The 21421-nt window shown below is 27.1% G+C and overlaps 2 protein-coding genes across 2 annotated transcripts; one reads left to right on the forward strand and one right to left on the reverse strand.

Moving 5' to 3' along the window:
- The first annotated feature begins 9275 nt into the window (after nucleotides 1-9275).
- LOC122501176 (troponin C) lies at nucleotides 9276-11811 on the forward strand. The gene is made up of 3 exons (XM_043610468.1): nucleotides 9276-9426; nucleotides 10973-11393; nucleotides 11646-11811. The coding sequence occupies exons 1-3, from the start codon at nucleotides 9424-9426 to the stop codon at nucleotides 11672-11674; spliced, it is 453 nt and encodes a 150-aa protein (XP_043466403.1). The 5' UTR covers nucleotides 9276-9423; the 3' UTR covers nucleotides 11675-11811.
- Nucleotides 11812-14321: 2510 nt separating this feature from the next.
- Nucleotides 14322-17944, reverse strand: LOC122501257 (hexamerin-like). Its single transcript, XM_043610589.1, has 5 exons — nucleotides 17832-17944; nucleotides 17034-17665; nucleotides 15981-16953; nucleotides 15371-15790; nucleotides 14322-15147 (listed from the first exon to the last, which is right to left on the reverse strand). The coding sequence occupies exons 1-5, from the start codon at nucleotides 17905-17907 to the stop codon at nucleotides 14453-14455; spliced, it is 2796 nt and encodes a 931-aa protein (XP_043466524.1). The 5' UTR covers nucleotides 17908-17944; the 3' UTR covers nucleotides 14322-14452.
- Between the last annotated feature and the right edge of the window lie 3477 nt (nucleotides 17945-21421).

Here is a 21421-nt window from a genome sequence, read left to right on the forward strand (position 1 = left end):
TTCACTTATTTATAAGTGTATATGCACTTATTGATCGAGAGGACGACTTATAACGTACAATAAGTGAAATTTCACATATTCAGATTTAGAGAGTACAGATGGATTTAAAAATATCTATCAATTTTTAAGAAAAATCAAAATCTAAAAAGGGTCTGAATATTTTCTGATCATTGATTTTCTTCCAAAAAATTACAACCACTAACTACTCAAATAAATTAGTGTCTAATCGTTCTTGCTTCGACGAAGACGTTCGTCTTGTAATAAGCAATGTGTGACTTAAATGATTTATAATTTTTTCTTACGTTTCTGAAGAGGACAGCCGTGCTGTTGAAACGTTAAAAGAAATTACTTCTTTTTTGTTTTTTGAATCCTGACTCGGAGTGATCGATTTTTTTTCATCATCTTAATACTAAAATAAATATTTAATTAAAATTACAGGTTTTAAAAATAATTGAATTGTTTTGAAAATTTTATTATATTTATGAAAATAATTCAATTCTTGCAACGAATTTAATTTATGATAATTTATGAAAATAATTGAATTTTGACGAAGAATTTTAAAGAATAATAATTGCATTAAAATTGAATTAAAAAATGTTATTATATTTATGAAAATAATTGAATTCCTGTGAAATTTTTTAAAATAATAATTGAAATTTTGCCTGGAATTTTATTAGATTTTTTTTTTAAATAATTTAATTTCGAAGAAAAATTTTATTATTTTAAAAAATTATTAAATTTCTTACTAGAATTTTTTTAGCTTTTTAAACAGAATGGAATTTTTGTGAAGAATTTTATAAAATTATATTGTTTTAGGAACTTTTCAATATAAATGTATTTATTAAATACTTCCTCCTATGAGGAAGCAATACTTTATAAGTAATAATTTTTTTGCCGCAGTTCTTTAAGAACTAAATAATTTACAATAAATTATTGTCTAAAACAGATTTTCTACAAAATACGGATTTTTAATATTTTTTTTTTTTTGTTTTAATATTTTCAGAATGTTTCTCAAGAAATTTATTATAAAAATAATTTTATAGTATAGATTTAAATCATTTTCTTGATATATAGTTAAAAATCCAGTCGAAGTCTCTTCTTAAGAATTAAATTATTTAAAATAATCTTAATTTCATATTCTTTAAAGTTCAATTATTATTTATTTTTGTATTTTCAATTATTATTATTATTTATGATTTATTTGTTTAAACGAAGTTCAATCTAACTGATGTGATTTAATGTATATACTACTATTTATAAGATATTTTAAATTTAAGTATATTGCGGAAAAGTATATTGTAAAACTTATGTAAAGTGTACAATGGAGAAATAAAATAAATATTATTTATGACTAGCTGTCGTACCCGTCTTCGACGGGTTTTAGTTTCTACCAATACATTTAACAATGTTTCTACCAATCTGTAAAATCAGAAAAAAGCCGAAAATTTAATTTGACCGGAAAATTAATAATTAGTTACCAATAGCTATTTCGGTAGTATAATATTACTATTTGAATAGTCTCCACCTTTTAGCAAAAAATAAAAAATTATCAAAAATTCGAAAAACCCAGTTTCTTAAAATTTAACATTTTTTCTTCTTTTTCATGGCATTTAGATTCCTTATTTTTGTGCTCTTTAAAAATACTTTACTTATTAAAAATTCTCCACCCTTTGGTAAAAAATTTAAAATTATGGAAAATTAGCAAAAATTCAAAAAACCGAATTTCTTAAAATTCAACATTTTTTCTTTTTTTTTATGGCATCTAGCTTCATTATTTTTGTGCTCTTCAAAAATATTTTACTTATTTAATAGTCTCCAACCTTTGGTAAAAAATATAAATTATGGAAAATTAGCAAAAATTCCAAAAACCGAATTTCTTAAAATTCAACATTTTTTCTTCTTTTTTATGGCATTTAGCTTCATTATTTTTGTGCTCTTGAAAAACACTTTACTTATTTTAAAATTTATAAACTTTGGTAAAAAATTTAAATTTATTAAAAATTAGCAAAAATTCAAAAAACCGAATTTCTTAAAATTCAACATTTTTTCTTCTTTTTTATGGCATTTAGCTTCATTATTTTTGTGCTCTTGAAAAACACTTTACTTATTTTAAAATCTATAACCTTTGGTAAAAAATTTAAATTTATTAAAAATTAGCAAAAATTCAAAAAACCGAATTTCTTAAAATTCAACATTTTTTCTTCTCTTTTATGGCATTTAGCTTCATTATTTTTGTGCTCTTGAAAAACACTTTACTTATTTTAAAATCTATAACCTTTGGTAAAAAATTTAAATTTATTAAAAATTAGCAAAAATTCAAAAAACCGAATTTCTTAAAATTCAACATTTTTTCTTCTTTTTTATGGCATTTAGCTTAATTATTTTTGTGCTCTTGAAAAACACTTTACTTATTTTAAAATTTATAACCTTTGGTAAAAAATTTAAATTTATTAAAAATTAGCAAAAATTCAAAAAACCGAATTTCTTAAAATTCAACATTTTTTCTTCTTTTTTATGGCATTTAGCTTCATTATTTTTGTGCTCTTCAAAAATACTTTACTTAATTTGTTATCTCTACTGTTTGGTAAAAAATTTAAAATTATGGAAAATTAGCAAAAATTCAAAAAACCGAATTTCTTAAAATTCAACATTTTTTCTTCTTTTTTATGGCATTTAGCTTCCTTATTTTTGTGCTCTTTAAAAATACTTTACTTAATTTGTTATCTCCACCCTTTGGTAAAAAATTTAAAATTATGGAAAATTAGCAAAAATTCAAAAAACCGAATTTCTTAAAATTCAACATTTTTTCTTCTCTTTTATGGCATGTAGCTTCATTATTTTTGTGCTCTTCAAAAATATTTTACTTTTTTAATAGTCTTTGGCAAAAAATCTAAAATTATGGAAAATTATCATAAAATATTTATTATAAAACATCTCCATTTTTAAAGTCTCTGAACTTCTTTCAATTAAAGAATACTGAATGAATTGGATAAATAATTATGAATTGCATTATTTTGACGTCAAAATCTTAATCAGAGACCTTAAAAATACTACTGAATTAAACTTGATAGTAATTAATAACAATTATAATTTTTTCGTTTTTTTGATATCAAAAATATTTTTATACTTACATCTTAATCATATCATTTTTTGTGCAAAATTATGCGAAAACGTGACTAAATAACATGTAATACTCAATTATACAGTGTTTAAAAGCAATTCATTAAACAATGTAAACTTTGTAAACTTGCGATTTTTTTAATTATTTGTAAATTTTTTTATACTTAAATTTTAAAATTATGCTAAAATATGACTAAATAACATGTAATACTCAATTATAGAGAGTTTAAAAGCAATTTATTAAAAAATATAAAATTTAAAACATTTTGATTTTTTGAATTTTTAAAAAAAAAAATTTATACTTACATCTTAGTTTTAGGACATTATTTTTGGCAAAACTATTCTAAAATGTGACTAAATAACATGTTATACTCAATTATAGAAAGTTTGAAAGCATTTTTTAAAAAAATGTAAAATTTGAAAATTTTTGGTTTTTGAATTTCTGTACTGTTGATAAATAAATTCCCTGAGTTTTCCCTAATTTCCCTGATGACCTGTGACAACCCTGTTTTATCATTTTCATCATCTCCAAAAAAAAGTTGATGATGAAGAAATGAAGAAAACGAGTAAAAAAGGAACTTTCTTGGCAATTTTATTAATTTCTCTTGATATAGTATGAATATATAAAATTTAATATGAAACAATTTGCAAACTATTCGAAAGACACACGTGGATTAAAATTATAGTTGAATAATCTTATTCATATTTTGAAAAATAGTAATACATATAAAAGTATAGTGACCAACGAATAGTTTATAATGCACGTACACGTTTATTTTTGAGACAATTCCCCTCGGCACTTAATAACATCGTTAAAATTTATTCAAGGCCATAAAGGTACCTATGTAAAAGTATAAATGACGTTTATTCTTGTCTTTTAGATTTTGGGTTGAAGGAAATGTGATGCTCTGGACATTGAAATTTCTAAATCCGGCTCTGCCAGCATAACTTCTCTCTCTCTCTCTCTCTCTCTCATCTTCTGATGAGTAGCCACAAAACGTATAACGCGGTTACCTAATTGACGGCATTTTCGGGAGAGCATCATCTCCGCGTAATAATAAATTTTGCACAGAACTTTTGTATATATAGTATATTCTTGTTTTGCGGAGAGATACAATCGCGATGAGATGCCTGCGAATGATGACAAGTTCGCGTCATGCACAAAACGAATAGAAGCACGAATGCGATGATGAGACGAGATCAAACGCGTTGAAGAAATACGTTGCAAGAATATATAGCGAAACAGAAAATTTTTTGTCGTGGGTGAAATCCACTATATGCAAAGAGATTATACAATTTTCCCCAAATAATAATATGAAGAAAAATATAAAATACACCTACGAAGGACCTCTGAGATCCCACTTAACGAGTCGTAACCCAGACGATGTCGCTTGGCACACATTTCCCTTTTTCAAAATTGGCACGGAAGTCCTCTCCACACTAACCAACAATTTTCAACAATTTTCACAAATAGGTGTCGCACTGCAAATCTTCCATGAAACGAACCCGTTGAGACTTGTCTCATAAACCGCCACACAATGAAAATTATTAACATTGTACCCAGCGCGGTATTAATATTTGTCAAAACTGTTACTTTTGGAAATAATCTATATACTTTTTCATCTATACAAAATATTAATTTACTCTTTGACTTATATTCACTATTTCTAAACGACTATAATTTTCTTCTTTTTATGCGTTTTCGGTTCTTTCTTCAACCAAAGAAATGTATAGGAACTTTTGTATTTAGAATTTTTATTCCCGCATAAGCAATTTTGTGCCAAGTTCATATTAATTTTTCACTGTATAAATTGTATCAGAGTTGATTTTATTAAAATTTTTCTGAATTTATAAATATCTTTTTATGAAGATGAATTAATTTAAATAACCGATTAGGTACTTGTCTATTATATCAAATTACAAATATTTGTGTATCAAATATTTTTTTTGAAAGTATAGATTATAAATAATTCGTTATTTAAATCAAATAAATATATTTTAATATCGTATGGGAATTTACTAATTTTCATAATGTATATAATTATAGAAGTGAAGAAAGGAAAATAAAAAGGAGAAGAAATGCAGACTTCGCACTCATGTATACTAAAACGTACTATTTACTACTTTTTTACGTTATACTACTATTTACGTACTTTTTTTTAGATTTCAGCCACTAAAAGCTACTATATTCTTGTTTTTTTTAATTTACACTTTTTTAAATTCGCTAAATAGAAATCAAAAAACTACTCTCAAAAATTATAAACAAATCCTTTAAAAAAATTCAATTATTTTATACAATATCTAGCATTTTCATGAAATTTCGCAAAAGAATTAAATTATTTAAAAAAGAAATTATAAAATTATATATTATAAAATTCATTCAAAATCCAATTATTTTCATAAATAATGAAATTTCCATAGGAATTGAAAATTTTTATACAATTCTTTACAATAATACAATTTCTTTCACTAACAATAACATTTTTTATAAAATCCAATTTTTTAAAAAAAGTTTTTGATAAAATTCTAAGCAAGAGTTCAATTTATTATTTTCATAAATATATATAACAGAACTCATCAAAGAATTTGAATTATTTTTAATACTTTCTAAAATTAATTAATTGAAAAATTCAATTATTTTCACAAATAAAGTTTTTCGCAAGAATTCAATCATTTAAAATAAAATTTTTATAATATTTATTATATTTCGAAAAAATTAATTATTGAAAACAATGTTAATAAAATTCTTATGAACAATTCAATTATTTTCTTTCATAAATAATAAAATTCATCGCAGAATTTTAATTATTTTTATAGGAATTTTAATAAAATTTGTTGTATTAATTCAATTATTATTGTAAATAATAAATTCTTCTTAGAAATTCAATTATTTTTGAAAATTTTAATAAAATTCGTAGCAACTATTCAATTATTTTTATAAATATTAAAATTCTTCTCAGGAATTCAATTATTTTTGGAAATTTCAATAAAATTCTTAGCAACTATATTCAATTATTTTCATAAAAAAAAATTCATCGACGAATTTCAATTATTTTTAATAGTATTTTAAATCAATTAATCGAAGAATTCAATTATTTTCATTTATAAAGTTTTCTACAAGAATTCAATTATTTAAAATAACATTTTCGTAATATTTATTATATTTCGAAAAAATTAATTATTTAAAATAATGTTTATAAAATTCTTATAAGGAATTCAATTATTTTCAAAAATAATAGAATATTCTTCACAGAAATTCAAATATTTTTAAACATTTTATTAAAATTTTTCGCAATAATTCAATTATTTTCATCAATAATAAAATTCTTCTCAGAAATTCAATTATTTTTAAAAATTTCAATAAAATTCTTAGCAACTATTCAATTATTTTCATAAAAAAAATTCATCGACGAATTTCAATTATTTTTAATAGTATTTTAAATCAATTAATCGAAAAATTCAATTATTTTCACTTATAAAGTTTTCCACAAGAATTCAATTATTTAAAATAACATTTTCGTAATATTTATTATATTTCGAAAAAATTAATTATTTAAAACAATGTTTATAAAATTCTTATGGGGAATTCAATTATTTTCAAAAATAACAAAATTCTTTACAGAAATTCAATTATTTTTAGGAATTTTAATAAAAATTTTTCGCAATAATTCAATTATTTTCATAAATAATGAAGTAAATATTCTTAAAAATTAATTTCAATTTCTCGAAAAAGTCAATTATTTAAAAAAAAAGGTTTTTTTAAAAAATTCTTTGCAAGAATTTAATTACTTAAAAAAAATGAATAAAATTCTTTGTAAGAATTCAATTATTTTTCTTAAAAATTGCTTTCAGTTCCTCAAGAAAGTCAATTATTTAAAAAAAAAATTTTTTTTTTAATTCTTTTGAAGAATTGAATTATTTACAAAAATATTAGAATTTTTCCCAGGAATTCAATTATTTCAAACTATTTTAATAAAATTCATGGCATGATTTCAATTATTTTAAATACAATTTTAATTAAATTTTTTTGTAAAATTAAATTATTCTTTTAGGTTTTAATAAAATTCTTCCTAAGAATTCAATTATTACGATAAATAACAAAATTATTCCCGAAAATTCAATTATTTTGAGTCATTTTAATAAAATGACTTAAATGAATTTGCAAAATTCAATTATTTTTATAAACAACAATATTCATCAAAAAAATTCAATTATTTTTGAAAGTAATAATTTTCTTATTGGAAATTCAATTATTTTACAAAAATTCTTATAAAATCGTTCGCAAGAATTCAATTATTTTCATAAATAATAAAATGCTTTTTAGGAATTCAATTATTTTCCTGAATAATAAAAATTTCTCAGGAATTCAATTACAGTGGAACCTCGATTATCCGAACCGAAAATCATTTTATCCGAACTTCTGTTATCCGAACTTTTTTTTGGCCTCCCAAATCTTTCAAAGCAAAATAACGAAATTTACACTAAAAAAATCTTTAAAAAATTCTGAATTCTCTGTTTTATTAATATATTATTATAAATTTATATACATTTACATATATATATACTTATGTATGTTTAAAAAAAATGTAATATAGTTCAACAATCCAATTTTTTTTTACTTTAATTATGAAAAAAATGAAAATCTCTATTATCCGAACTTTCGATTATCCGAACCAGGCCTTGCTTAGGTTAGTTCGGATAATCGAGGTTCCACTGTATTTAAATTAGAATTTGCATAAAATTAATGGAAAGAAATGAATTATTGCAAATTTTTATAAAATTCTTCGCAAAAATTAAATTATTTTCGAGATTATTTTTATAAATATTTAAATTCTTTCATGAATAATAAAATTCGTTGCAGGAATTCAATTTATTAGCCAGGATAAGAAAGATGTAAATATTTTTGATGAAAATTAGGAAAATGTCAAGAAAATAAAATAATGGAATTTTTATGAGTTTTTTAAAGTGTTTAAAACGAGTTTTTTGGGTCATCAAGTTTAATTTTTCGATAGCTACTTTTTTACTACTTTTTTTTTTAGTTTGAAAGCTCTACTTTTTGCTACTTTTTTAAAATTAATTATATTATATCGAGTACGAAGTCTGGAAATAAATATGAATTACAGTAATAAAAATTTCAAAATAGACGACAATTTCTTTTCCTACAATGTTGCAATTATGTTTAATAAAATCTTGAATGATATTAATTCATCTCTATCAACGACATAATAATAATGATGATGAACCATGTGAAATTTTTGTTCCACTTCTCGGCATTGCGAAACAATTAAATACGAAGAAATTTTCTGAGCCAAGAATTCAATTTACCATTGCTTGCTTATTTCTTCATTGAAAAAAAAATGTAATAGAATCAAAAAAGTAAAACTGTATTTTTATATTTACGTCAATTAAATCGTATTTGAACCAAAATTTGACTATATTTGAAGCAAAAATCACTTAATTGACCTAAATAAAATTTTGTTTTCGTACAATTTATTATTATACTATAATGAAATATTTTTAATAAATGAAAAGAAATTTTTTTGAAGAAATTGAATAATGAACAACTTTTGTGTATCATAAATTTTGTTCTAGATTATAAATTAATTATAGTATAGAATTAATTAAGTCACGTCTTAATTATAATTAATTGTCTAAGTTCTTTGACTTATCTGATGTGATAGATCTTCCTTTTAATTGCTCCTCTTAACCGCCTCATTAATTTATACAGATAAGATAGTAATCGCCAAATTAAAATATAGTCTTTCGCTAATATAATCAAAATCAAATAAATTATCTTTTTAGTTAACTCATTTGAAATCGAATTCCAAACACATTTTTTCTAAGGATATCAGATTGAGACAAAAAACGTAGTAAAATTGTTGCATCGCAACAATTTTGATACGTTTTTTGTTTCAATTTGATATCCTTAGAAAAAATTTGATTTATTTTTAATATAATAAAAAAAGGAATTATAAAGGATAAAAAAAGGAGACATCAAACTGTTGTGTATACGCTATTCTCATGTTATATTCATTGCCATGGCTGGTGATATAAATCTTCCGGCATATGCAACAGTTTTCATATGGAATGACAAGGTTTTCTTTGCCATCCATATACCACAAGAGTTTTTGGTTGTGCATGTGGCACTTATAACATATTTCATTTTTCGTCTCATGCTGCTCTATTTTTGCACCGACACGTTTTCTAGCTGCTTTACTTGGTTCACGAGGCGTCTTTATACACAAGAGAAGAGCATTGAGCTCCTCAGGTGTTTACTGTCCGTCGCACGAATCATCTGTCATCATGGTAAGCCTCCAGGCATTCTATGTATAATCCAGCTTCTCATCATTATCACCCATTTTTCAAACTTAATTCCATAAATTTCGCCCCAAAAAAAAAGCATTTGAGAATAAAAATTTAATAGATTTTTTTAATGTGCTGCTGATATAAAGTGAAAAGTGAAGAAAAGTGATTTAGTGATATTCGATATTGAAGCGCAGAAGTTGTATTTTTAATTTTTTTTTGTTTTAAATGACAATAAAAGGAAGAGTATTTTTTTTAAATAGAATTTTTTTCGATAAACCGACGCATAGTGGAAAATTTATGACAACAACTGTTAACTTAATAGTATCAAGTTGCAACCATAATTTGATACCAAAAATGTGGATCAAATCATAAATTGATCGAAACCTTTGGTATTAATTAATTTGATCCAATTTGGTGGCAATATGATACTTTCAAGAAAAATGTGAATTTTAAGGAATGCATAGTTTTTCTGATAACAGTTTTCTTGAAAGTATCAAATTGATATCACATTGGATCAAATTAATACTAAAAGTTTCGATCAATTTATGATTTGATCCACATTTTTGTTTGTTGCAATTTGATACTTTTGAGTTAACATAGTGAAAGCATCAAATTAATACCAAAATAGTTTCGATCAATTTATGATTTAATCCACATTTTTGGTATCAGTTCTTTATGCAATTTGATACTTTTGAGTTAACATAGTGAAAGCATCAAATTAATACCAAAAGTTTAGATCAATTTATATGATTTGATTCACTTTTCTTTGGATCAATTCTTTAACACATTCAAGAAAAATGTGAATTTTAAGGATTACATAGTTTTTTTTGATAATAGTTTTCTTGAAAGTATCAAATTAATACCACATTGGATCAAATTAATACTAAAAGTTTCGTTCAATTTATGATTTGATCCACATTTTTGTTTGTTGCAATTTGATACTTTTCAGTTAACATAGTGAAAGCATCAGATTAATACCAAAAGTTTCAATCCATTTATGATTTGATCCAGATTTTTGTTTGTTGCAATTTGATAGTTTTGAGTTAACATAGTGAAAGCATCAAATTAATACCAAAAATTTCGATCAATTTATATGATTTGATCTACTTTTTTTTGGATCAATTCTTTACAATTTGTTAATAGTTAACTCTGTTGCATATTTTTAATATTTTATTTAAAAAAAACTTTTTAAAATTTGGTAATAAAACTAGAATAGTATCCAACTAACATGCTTGCAGAAAGTTTGCAGTTGCAACTATATTAAAAATACATCTTCAAAATATTATAAAGTGTTAAAACTTAAAAGTATGAAATTGCAACGAATTGATACTAAAAAGTGAATCATAATTTGATCTCAATTTTCGGTACCATTTTGAAAAATAAATATCGTTTTTTTTAAGATTCTTTAATTTTTTTTTTAAAGAATGTTTCGTCATTGCTTGAAAAAGAAGAATCACTTATGCTCTAAAAGTAAAAATAACCTGCTTGCAGTAAAACACTATTTTGCTAAAATGCACCTATAAATATATTTCTAAATTATTGAAAGGAGGAAGACGAACAAAAGACGGCTGTGATGCGTAAAGCATTTCAAATGTTTGACACAACGAAGAGTGGCTTCATTGACACCCTGAAGATATCAACAATTCTCAATACAATGGGTCAATTGTTTGACGATGCCGAATTAAATTCAATGATCGAGGAAAATGATCCGGATCGTACGGGAAAAGTGAATTTCGATGGATTCTGCAGGATCGCTGGTCGATTCCTTGAGGAAGAGGACGCTGAGGCAATGCAGGAGGAACTCAAAGAAGCCTTCCGTCTTTATGACAGAGAGGGTAATGGTTACATTACAACTGCCACTCTTAAGGAAATTTTAGCCGCTCTCGATGATAAACTTACAAGTTCGGATCTCGATGGAATTATCGCTGAAATTGATACCGACGGTTCTGGAACTGTTGATTTTGATGGTAAGTCATTAATTTTATTCCTACACTTATTTTTTGTATTTTTGTTTTTTGTATTTAATTATTCATCGTGGTGTTATCTTAACAATACGATATCTTCATGGCAAATAATTAATTCACAAAACTAAATTAAATTTGAAAGGTGGAAGAATTTAACAATCTCTCCGAATTGCTCCGAATCTTCTGCACCTTTAATATAATTAATACCGAATGATAAATTCCATTCCTTTAATTAAATTAAATTTTCTTTTTCAGAATTCATGGAGATGATGACTGGAGAATGAGACTATGTTTATTACATCCCCATCGATAGAAAATTGTCAAAAAATTTTGCAAAAATCAAAAGACTTGCATTATTTTTAACACACCTCAAGCATATGAAGATCTAGATTTGTTAATAAATTATTTGTTTCATAAAAAACTGAGTACTCTTATCATTACCATTTTTCTGAAAAGTGATGTTTAGAAAATTTCTCAAAACTTCTTGAAATAAGAATTTCTTACAAGATTTGATTATTTCTTTAAATGTCCATTGTTAATTTTTCAATGTTTCATGCAAGAGTTGAAGTTCATAGGGTTTTTATAAATAGTAAAATGCATCTCAAAAACTAAATTATTTTTCATAAATAATAAAATTCTTCTCGCAGGAATTCAATTATTTTCAATACAATTATTAACAAATTCAATCTAATTCAATAAATTAAAGACTTTTAATTAAAATTATTAAAGAAACTCAAAAGAAAATCTTCCAAAGAATTTAATAAAGATTAATAAAAAATTTTAATAAAATTCTTCCCAAATTCAATTATTTTCATAAATAATAAAATTCTTCGAAGAAATTCAATTAATATTATCAAATTTTTTGATAAAATTCTTTGCAAGAATAAATAATAAAATTATCGCAGGAATTTAATTATTTGCAAACACAATTTTCATAAAATTTTTCGAAAAAAATCAATTATTTAAAATGATTTTTATAAAATTATTCGCTAGAATTTAATTATTTAAAAAAAAGTAATAAAATTTTTCGTAAGAATTCAATTATTTTTGAAAATTTCAATAAAATTCTTAGCAACTATTCAATTATTTTCATAAAAAAAAATCCATCGACGAATTTCAATTATTTTTAATAGTATTTTAAATAAATTAATCGAAAAATTCAATTATTTTCATTTATAAAGTTTTCCACAAGAATTCAATTATTGAAAATAACATTTTTGTAATATTTATTATATTTCGAAAAAATTAATTATTTAAAATAATGTTTATAAAATTCTTATGAGGAATTCAATTATTTTCATTTATAAAGTTTTCCACAAGAATTCAATTATTTAAAATAACATTTTTGTAATATTTATTATATTTCGAAAAAATTAATTATTTAAAATAATGTTTATAAAATTCTTATGAGGAATTCAATTATTTTCAAAAATAATAGAATTCTTCACAGAAATTCAAATATTTTTAGGAATTTGAATAAAAAATTTTCGCAATAATTCAGTTATTTTCAAAAATAACAAAATTTTTCACAAAAATTCAATTATTTTTAAACATTTTATTAAAATTTTCCGCAATAATTCAATTATTTTTATCAATAATAAAATTCTTCTCAGAAATTCAATTATTTTTGAAAATTTTAATAAAATTCTTAGCAGCTATTCAATTATTTACATAAATAATAAAATTTATCGCAGTATTTCAATTATTTTTAATACAATTTTAAAGGAATTGCACAAAAAATGTAAAAATTCTTAAAAATTTGATTTCAATTCCTCGAAAAAGTCAATTATAAAAATTTTTAAAAATGTATTTTTTAAATTCTTTGGAAAAATTCAATTATTTTTATAAACAAGAGGTTTAATTGGATTTTTTTTAAAGGCTTATTTAAAATTGAAATTGAATTTTTTAAAGCTGTTATTTTCTAATGTATACCTATTTAATATTGAAGACTTTTTAAATAATTGAAATTTCGTAAAATTAAATTGTAAACAAATAGATTTGAAAATTGTCAAAGAACTTGTTTTCGAAAATTATTAAAAAATAATTGTTTAAAGAAGAATTTTAGTTAAAAATTCTTATATAATGTGAAATGATGATTTTATCAATTTGCCATCTTTAATTATTATAAAACATGAAGAAAGCGATTATTCCGAGTCGAAGACTCGGAGTCATCGATGTCTTCATGTTTTATAGTTATGAAAAATTTAATTTCTAGTTTTTAAGTAAATTTTTCTCTTATTTAACTTATTTGACTAATAATAACCATTTTTTTATAAAAATTCAATTTTTTAAAAAATTTTTTGATTTTTTCCTCAAAAAAGTGAATTATTAAAAAAAATGCTGTTTTGAAATGTTTTGGAAGAATTCAATTATTTACAAAAATATTAAAATTTTCTACAGGAACTCAATTATTTTCAAATATTTTAATAAAATTGTTCGGAAGAAATCAATTATATTTTAAATATACAATTTTAATTCGATTTTTTTGAAATAATTCAATTAATCTTTTAGATTTTAATAAAATTCTTCACAAAAAGCCCTCTGGGCAAAAAACCATGTTCCTTCCAAAAACTGTTTTGGAAGGTTTCATGTCCGGCAAATAATGTTCTAGAAAATTATTTAAACATCCATGTTCTTAAAATATTTTGGAACATTATTTTCCGGACGTGAAATTTTTTCAGAAGTTTAAGAAACATCCATGGTTTTTTGCCAATATAGGAAACTTTCGGTCCTAAAGTAGTCCAGTCATAAGAAATGTATAAAAATGCAATGAAAATGTTGTAGAAAGAATTCCAAAAGACATATCCCCCACAGCATCTAAACTTTCATCAACAATGATTACCTTAATATTGTTAAATTTCCATTCAATATTGTGAATGTTGCTGCAAGTTTATTAGATGTTGTAGGAAAAAGAATAGAAACTTTGAAAAGTTGATTTAATAGCAATTTATTTTATACCATATCAGAGAAGTAACTAAATTACAATAATCAAAGATTACAATTAAAAGTTAAGAGTTGTTGAATTTTCATTATTAAAAATAATTGTTTTCCTATAAACAACTTTAATGATGATGGGTCTCGACGACATGCGAAACTGGAACATCGTGGTGGTAGACGAAGACGTCAGTCAAGTGAATGTTGGGTGCGTGCCATACGCTGACACCCAATTGTCTGTCGAATGGCCAGCCCAAGGGCCTTCCATCAAGAGAGATTGCACCTCCGATCACTTCAGAGATGTGGTGTTGGTGATGGTATTTCTGGAGGTACTCGTCATGGGGTTCCTGGCCAGTAATTTCTGAGACGTATCCCCAGATTCCAGTTGGGTATGCACCGCCGTAGAATCCGTGTCCATGTCCGTGTCCTTGACCGTGGGTATAGGTTTGACCTTGTCCGTAGTTGTAACCTTGTCCATAAGTGTGTCCGTGTCCGTAGCCGTAACCTTGGGCGTAGTGTTGTCCGGTGTAACCTTGTCCTTGTTGTCCAACACCGCTTCCGCTGTGAATATGGGGTTGGTAGATGCTTTGGTATTTGCCACCTTCGTATCCAGTTTGTCCGGTTTGACCGACTCCGTGATGGGTTTGTCCTTGTTGTTGGTGGTGTTGTTGTTGTTGTCCTTGGACTCCGTGTTGTCCGTAGTGGTAGCCAGTGCCGACGGTTTGGTATTGGTGTTGATGGTGTTCAACGTGGTGGTGGTGCCATTGTGGTTGTTGGTAGTAACCGTGGTATTTGTTGTACAATTGGGTCCAGTGGAATTTGCCTATAAGGAATGTTTACCATTAGTTGTCTATTTAGTACTGCGTGACATAGAGAAACATCGTTGATTTGGCAAACTTCCTCAATAGGTATTTCCTATCCTATTAGGATAGGTTTACCTAGTAGTTTGACCCTAGGTTTGCTAAATCAACTTTTCTCTCTCTGGAGTGGACTATTGTCAGGCTGCGAAAACCAAAACGAAATAGAACTGTTCGGGTCGAACTTACCTTGGTTGATGCCAGTGCCTAATTCTTCTACATCAGGAACAACTTCGACCATGGTGTAACCTTCTCCGGCCTTGGCGGGTTGTTGAACGAATTGTTCGTATTCGCCAACGCTGACGGGTTGGTAGGAGTGGCTGTGGTAAGAGTTGACATAATCAGGGGTGATTGGTCCGTAGTGGTGTTGGTGGTGTCCTCCGGAGACGACAACGAGGATTTGGAGTGGGAGACCTCCGTAGGTACCCTTGGGGATGGCGAGCCTGGCTGGGAATCCGTAGATTTGTTGTGGTTCGATGACGTAGTGTGGGCTTTGTGCGTGGGCGGCATTCTCAACGTGGTGGAGGATTTCATCGACTGATGGAACATCGGTACTGTGGATGGAAGATTGGTGGGAGTTTCTGGTGATGACGTTCTGTCCCTCAACAACTGAAAATTAATTTTGAGGTATAGTAAACAATTAGTAAACTAGTAAGCTATTAGTAAAGTACTAGAACTAAACTGTTAGTAAATTACTGGAACGAAACTGCTATTAAAGTACTAGAACGAAACTGTTAGTAAAGTACTAGAACTAAACTAGTAGAAATTGAATTAGTGTTTTTAGGTAACGTTAACTTACGATCGTAGACGAATTGGTCCAATTCGACGAAGTGGTGTCTGTGGGTGTTGATGTCGACTGGTGCTCCTTCATGGTCGTATTTGGGTCCAAGGTAGACGCGGACGACGGCATGGGGAACGGGTTTCTGACTCTGAACGTAGATTTGGTATTCGTATGGTTGATGGTCGAGCCTCTTCAAGAGACCCTTGATGTCCAAAGTTCCCTTTTGGTGTTCCTTTTGCTCCTTCTCGTTGACACCTTCAACTCCGGCGTTGTTGAGGTTGACAATGTAGTCCTGGAAGTATGTGACCAAGTGGCTGAAGTCGACCTTCTGTACTTGGACTCCTGGCAAGACGATGTCGTTGTATTGGTAGGCTGGGAGAGATTCTTGGTAGTGTCTGAAGATGCGGATGATGTGTTGCAAGAGATTGTAGAAGGCTGGGTCGCGAACAGTGGTGGAAGAGATTTCCAAGGATGATGGAGTGTATTCCCAGATGTTGTCGTATTGTGGAGTTCCTCCGAGAAGGACCTTGGATGCTTCGACGAAGCTGCCGTAGTAACGTGGGTTGATGCTTCTGCCGGTTCCTTGGATGAGGTCACCAAGAATGTTGTAGCCTTGTGGTTGGTAGAGAGAGAGGAAGGCACCTTGTGGGGTGATGACGTGTCCGGCGTCGATGGCTTCGAAGATTCTTTGCTCCAATGTGCGAACGTATTGGTAGAGTTGGTGGCGGATGTGGGTAACGTCGATTGGGCCACTTGGGCGTCCTGAGAATTCAAGACCGTTGATGTACTTGAGATGGGGTTTGTGTGGGATGTCTAATTGGTGGTAGTGCAAATCTTCGACTGGGCCAAGACCTTGTCCAAGACGTTCGAGGTTGTAGTGAGCCAAGAGTTGTTGATGAAGGTAGTACCAACGTGCTCCGTATCCAACTTGATCGTCTCCTTCATAGCTGTGGTGTCCGAAGACTCCGGATCCTTGTTTTTGTTCGTGGAGCTGCAATTGAAAAATTAGCAATTAGTATGAAAGTTGGCAATTCTAAAATTGAAATTAAAAGGGAAATTCGAAAATCTTACGAGTTCAGGTAGCATATAGGCAGCATGTTGCAAGTATTCGTAGTAGTTGTTGAGACCAATATCTTCAGTGAAGTGGGCAACGTGGTGTTGTCCAGCTGGCAAGTGGGAGGTGTAGTTGATTGGGATGTAGTGGACTTGTTGACCAGCATTGTGTCCAATTCCGTGAGATTTGATGTTTTGGACTTCCTGGATGACGCGGGCGTCGAAGAAGTAGTGGGGGAGGATTTCGTAGGTTGGTGGGATGGTGACGCCTTGCGTGTCATGACGCTGGAGAACGGCGATGATGAAAGCCTTGACGAATTGACCTTCGTTCAAGTGAACGCGAGCCCAGGCGGCGGTGTGGAGGAAGGTGGTGTAGTCCTTGGCACCGAGGAAGATTCTCGTCAAGAGGATGACTTCTTGGCGGAGAGCATCAACAGTTGGGGAGAATACAGTACGTTTTGGCTGAACATTTCCAGTATGAACAGCGGTAGCGAAGTATTTCACCAAGTTGGGGTTCTCATAGGCCTGAAGGTTTCCTTCGATGTCATAGGTGTGTCCAATTCCGCGGAGATGATCATTGGGGATTTCGCCAGTCAAGTTTTCTAACAGATAGATGACATCCTGTTGTTTCTGAAGAAGACCTTGGTCAGCTGAAAAGAAAATTTTTTTTTCAATTTCAATCAATTTGCAAATATATTCAAATTTTCAAAATCATTTTGACTTTTCATTGCTTAAACACAATACAAAAATAATTAAAAGAAAAAATTGAAAATTAAAATTTGGAAAAATTCGAATAGTGGTAAAGTCTAGACTTACCAGCGTGTGGATGGGGCACTTGGGGCACACCAGCTGCGAGGGCCAGAAGGGCCAAAAATACTACACTGAATCTCATGGTTGATACCAAGTGGAGTATGCTTTGTCTCGATGCATCGGCACCTTTTATACTAAAATTTTAAGACTATCATCGCGACCTGTTGACCCCTTACTTCATTTGCAATCTGTCAGTGATTATTATTTCAAATTCTGGTCATGTGTGTAACACGGCAATGTCAATGATAATCGTACTAAAAATATAAGGATCAAGTGTGCAATTGTTTATAAGATTTAAATGGAAATTTTATTCTTCTTTTAACGTTAAAAATTTTATTTAACAATTAACAAATTATATTTATCAAAAACAAGACTATTGTCACGATTCATAAAATTTAACGCATGATTATTTTAAAGACCCAATTTAAGTTTAATGAAGATGTTTTAATTTAATTGAATAAGTTACAATAAGATATTAAAATAATTATGAATATAGAAAAAATTTAAAAATGTTATAATAATTGCATATAGATACAATATGATTTCAAAGTGTGTTCAATATTTTGGGACGGTTTATAAATAATCAAGAAGAACAATTTCCAAAAAATATTTTACAGTATTTATATCTTTCTGCATTAAAAATTCTTTCCTCTTTAAATTTAATACAATTATAATTCACCTTTTAAAATAGGATCGCAATAATTTCGCGAGTAATTGCATATGTAAATTCACGTGTAAAGACAAACATACTTTTTCAATAGGGAGCAGTACTATCTACATACTCTCTAAAGCTAAAAAAAGTATTTTTACTAATAAAATAGTGTGAATTTGTTTACTAGCTGAATTAGTAACAATTTTGACTAATTTTTAGTAGAAAACTATTCTAATTGACAGTAGAAAAGTATAATAATTCATGTAGTAATTCATGTCTGTTATTATGTCAAATTAGTACTTTCTAAATCTAAATTACTATATAACAAATAGAAAAATTTTACTAATTGATAGTAGGTATAGTTTTCATGGACGACTTTTCCTCATTTCATTTGTAAATTTTTTACTAATTCAAATTTATAGATTAAGTCGACATACTACATAAATTATTAGTCTTCTATTAGCAATTAATATTTTATTACTAAAAATTAGTATTAGTAGGGGAGAGTGGGGCAAACCGGACCGGTGGGTAAACCGGACCCCCCTCAATATTTCCGAATTGGCGAAATTGGAAAAAGTGATGTTTACAAATTTAAAACAACCATGTTTAGTATACCTTATTTTTTCAATCTGACAGTTTTAGCTTGCGTTTGGGCGACGAAGGGAGCAAAAGTTTTTTTTTTTTTTAGTTTTTTTCTACACTTTTACGAATTTTTTCTTAAGGAAATTCTGAGGAAATCGTGTAATGTTTCCAAATATTAGGTCTTGGGTTTTGAAGGTACACACCTCAGGAATATTTACCACCAAAAACTTTGATGAATTTGCAAAGCGTTTCTTTTTGACAAACATTTATTCTCAAAATGGGCCTGTGGGGCAAACCTGACCGTTTTCGGTGGGGCAAACCGGCCATAGGATATTTTCATTGAATTAAAGTTTCATAAAAATTATTTTTAAATAAAATGTTTCTTTCATTAAAATATTTACTTACAATGGAAAATAATTGCCTTCCAATGAGAATTGGACCCTTTAATATTGTTTCTCTGATAATGACAAACATTTTTATTTTTTTATTGAAAAAAATATTCATTTAATTAAAATTCAATCCCGTATTATTATTTTCATTACTACAACCATTGTTTACATGATTCTTTATGTTTTTTATTATTGTAGATTATGTAAATGCAATATTATAAATAAAAAACCAAACGGTCCGGTTTACCTCAGGGGGGGGGGGCAAACCGGACCGTTTGCAAAATTTTTTAAAGTTAACACAGCAACTAAACAATAAAAGATAAAGTGTAGGTGCCTCTGGGAAAAAGTTGCGCAATTAAATGATCTTTCAAACAAGCCATCGGAAAATAAAATCGGTTGATTCGTTTAGTCACAAGAGTCAAAAAACCGTTAGGGGGTCCAGTTTGCCCCACTCTCCCCTATATATAGTATACTAATATAGTATTACTATAATTACTATATTAACTTAAAATTATATTTAGTCAATATTAGGACTTAAAATCAAATCAAACTCTCAAGGCTAAAATTAAGTTAAAAATGGTTTTGATATAAACATAGTTTTAATAAGAAATGGCCTGAAAGTAAGATTCATTTCTTTACAGTGTAAATGTCACTTTGAGCTTGCGGCAAGCTTACAACAGTTTTAAATTGCATTAATTAATAAAATTCTAATTTTATTTGAATAATTTAATTAAATAATGAAATTAAATAGTCCAGTAAATAATATAAATATATTTTACAAAATATGATAAATAATTAAATAAAAAAAGAAAATTAATACGTCCCATCAATTTGAAATTAGGTACAGGAACTTTTCCGAAGCTTTCCATGTAAGATTGCTGCAAGCTTGTCCAATAAGTTTCCTGCAATATTGACTTGCACTGCAAGATTGCTACCAAATTTAAAAAAATCCAATTTCCAGGTTTTTAAATTTTTATTAAATTAAATTATAGTATAATATTTTGAAAAAATAAATTATCCCGTACTTTTTGACGATTTATTCGAATTATTTAAAAAATGTAATTATTATGATATAGATTTTAATTGGAAATTCATTATGAATTTGTTAATAAGGAAAGTATAATAATAAATACATCTATCAGAAACGATAAAATTAATTACAGCAATGAATATAATGCATTTTGTGTGGTAATTAAGTAATTAAGAATTATATCTCCAAATATTAAGAAAATTTTTTACTAATAACACTAAAGCAAACAAACTGATTTCCTTTTGTCAAAGGTTTATCACAGTTTCTGCGATATGCAGTGCATCTCTGTATATATAAAGTCCTTGGAACGCACGTTAAGATTTTTTATCTTGCATTCGCTTTTCTCATTTCTTCGCGTCTTCTCTTTTTTAAGAAATAATAAGAGTTTTTATATTTCCTCTACACTTTTGACAAATTTTATAATTTCGTTCATGAATTCAATAAGGTATTAAAAGTGGATTAATTAGTAATGTATTAATATAATAATTTAAAACATATTAAATACTATTAACTTAATTTTAATTAATACTATTTGGTACTATTTAATACTATTTAATACTAATAATTAATAGTAGACAACAAAACTGAAATTTTTGGATTATTTTATTTTTGTAAAATTTGATACATTTTTATACAGTTCATGTGTATAATATTAATAGAACAAAAATAACTGATCCTAAAATTATTTTAATTACTATCTGGGTTAAAATTAAATTGGTTTCAAAAGAATAATATTTTGTTTTATTTAAAGAAGAAGTTGTTTATTTAAATATTTAACAAAGGATAGTACAAAAACGAGGAAAATTATTTTAAAAAATAGTTTATTTATTTATAGTTCATTACAAACTTATTTTAAAACAAATTTCAAATTTTTTTCTTTTTTTACGAAATAAAAATGAAATTTACAGATTTCAATAATAATAATAATAATTAGAATTTTTTA

This window comes from Leptopilina heterotoma, unplaced genomic scaffold (assembly GCF_015476425.1).
Source record: "Leptopilina heterotoma isolate Lh14 unplaced genomic scaffold, ASM1547642v1 Lhet_206, whole genome shotgun sequence".
In the NCBI taxonomy this organism is placed as follows: domain Eukaryota; kingdom Metazoa; phylum Arthropoda; class Insecta; order Hymenoptera; family Figitidae; genus Leptopilina; species Leptopilina heterotoma.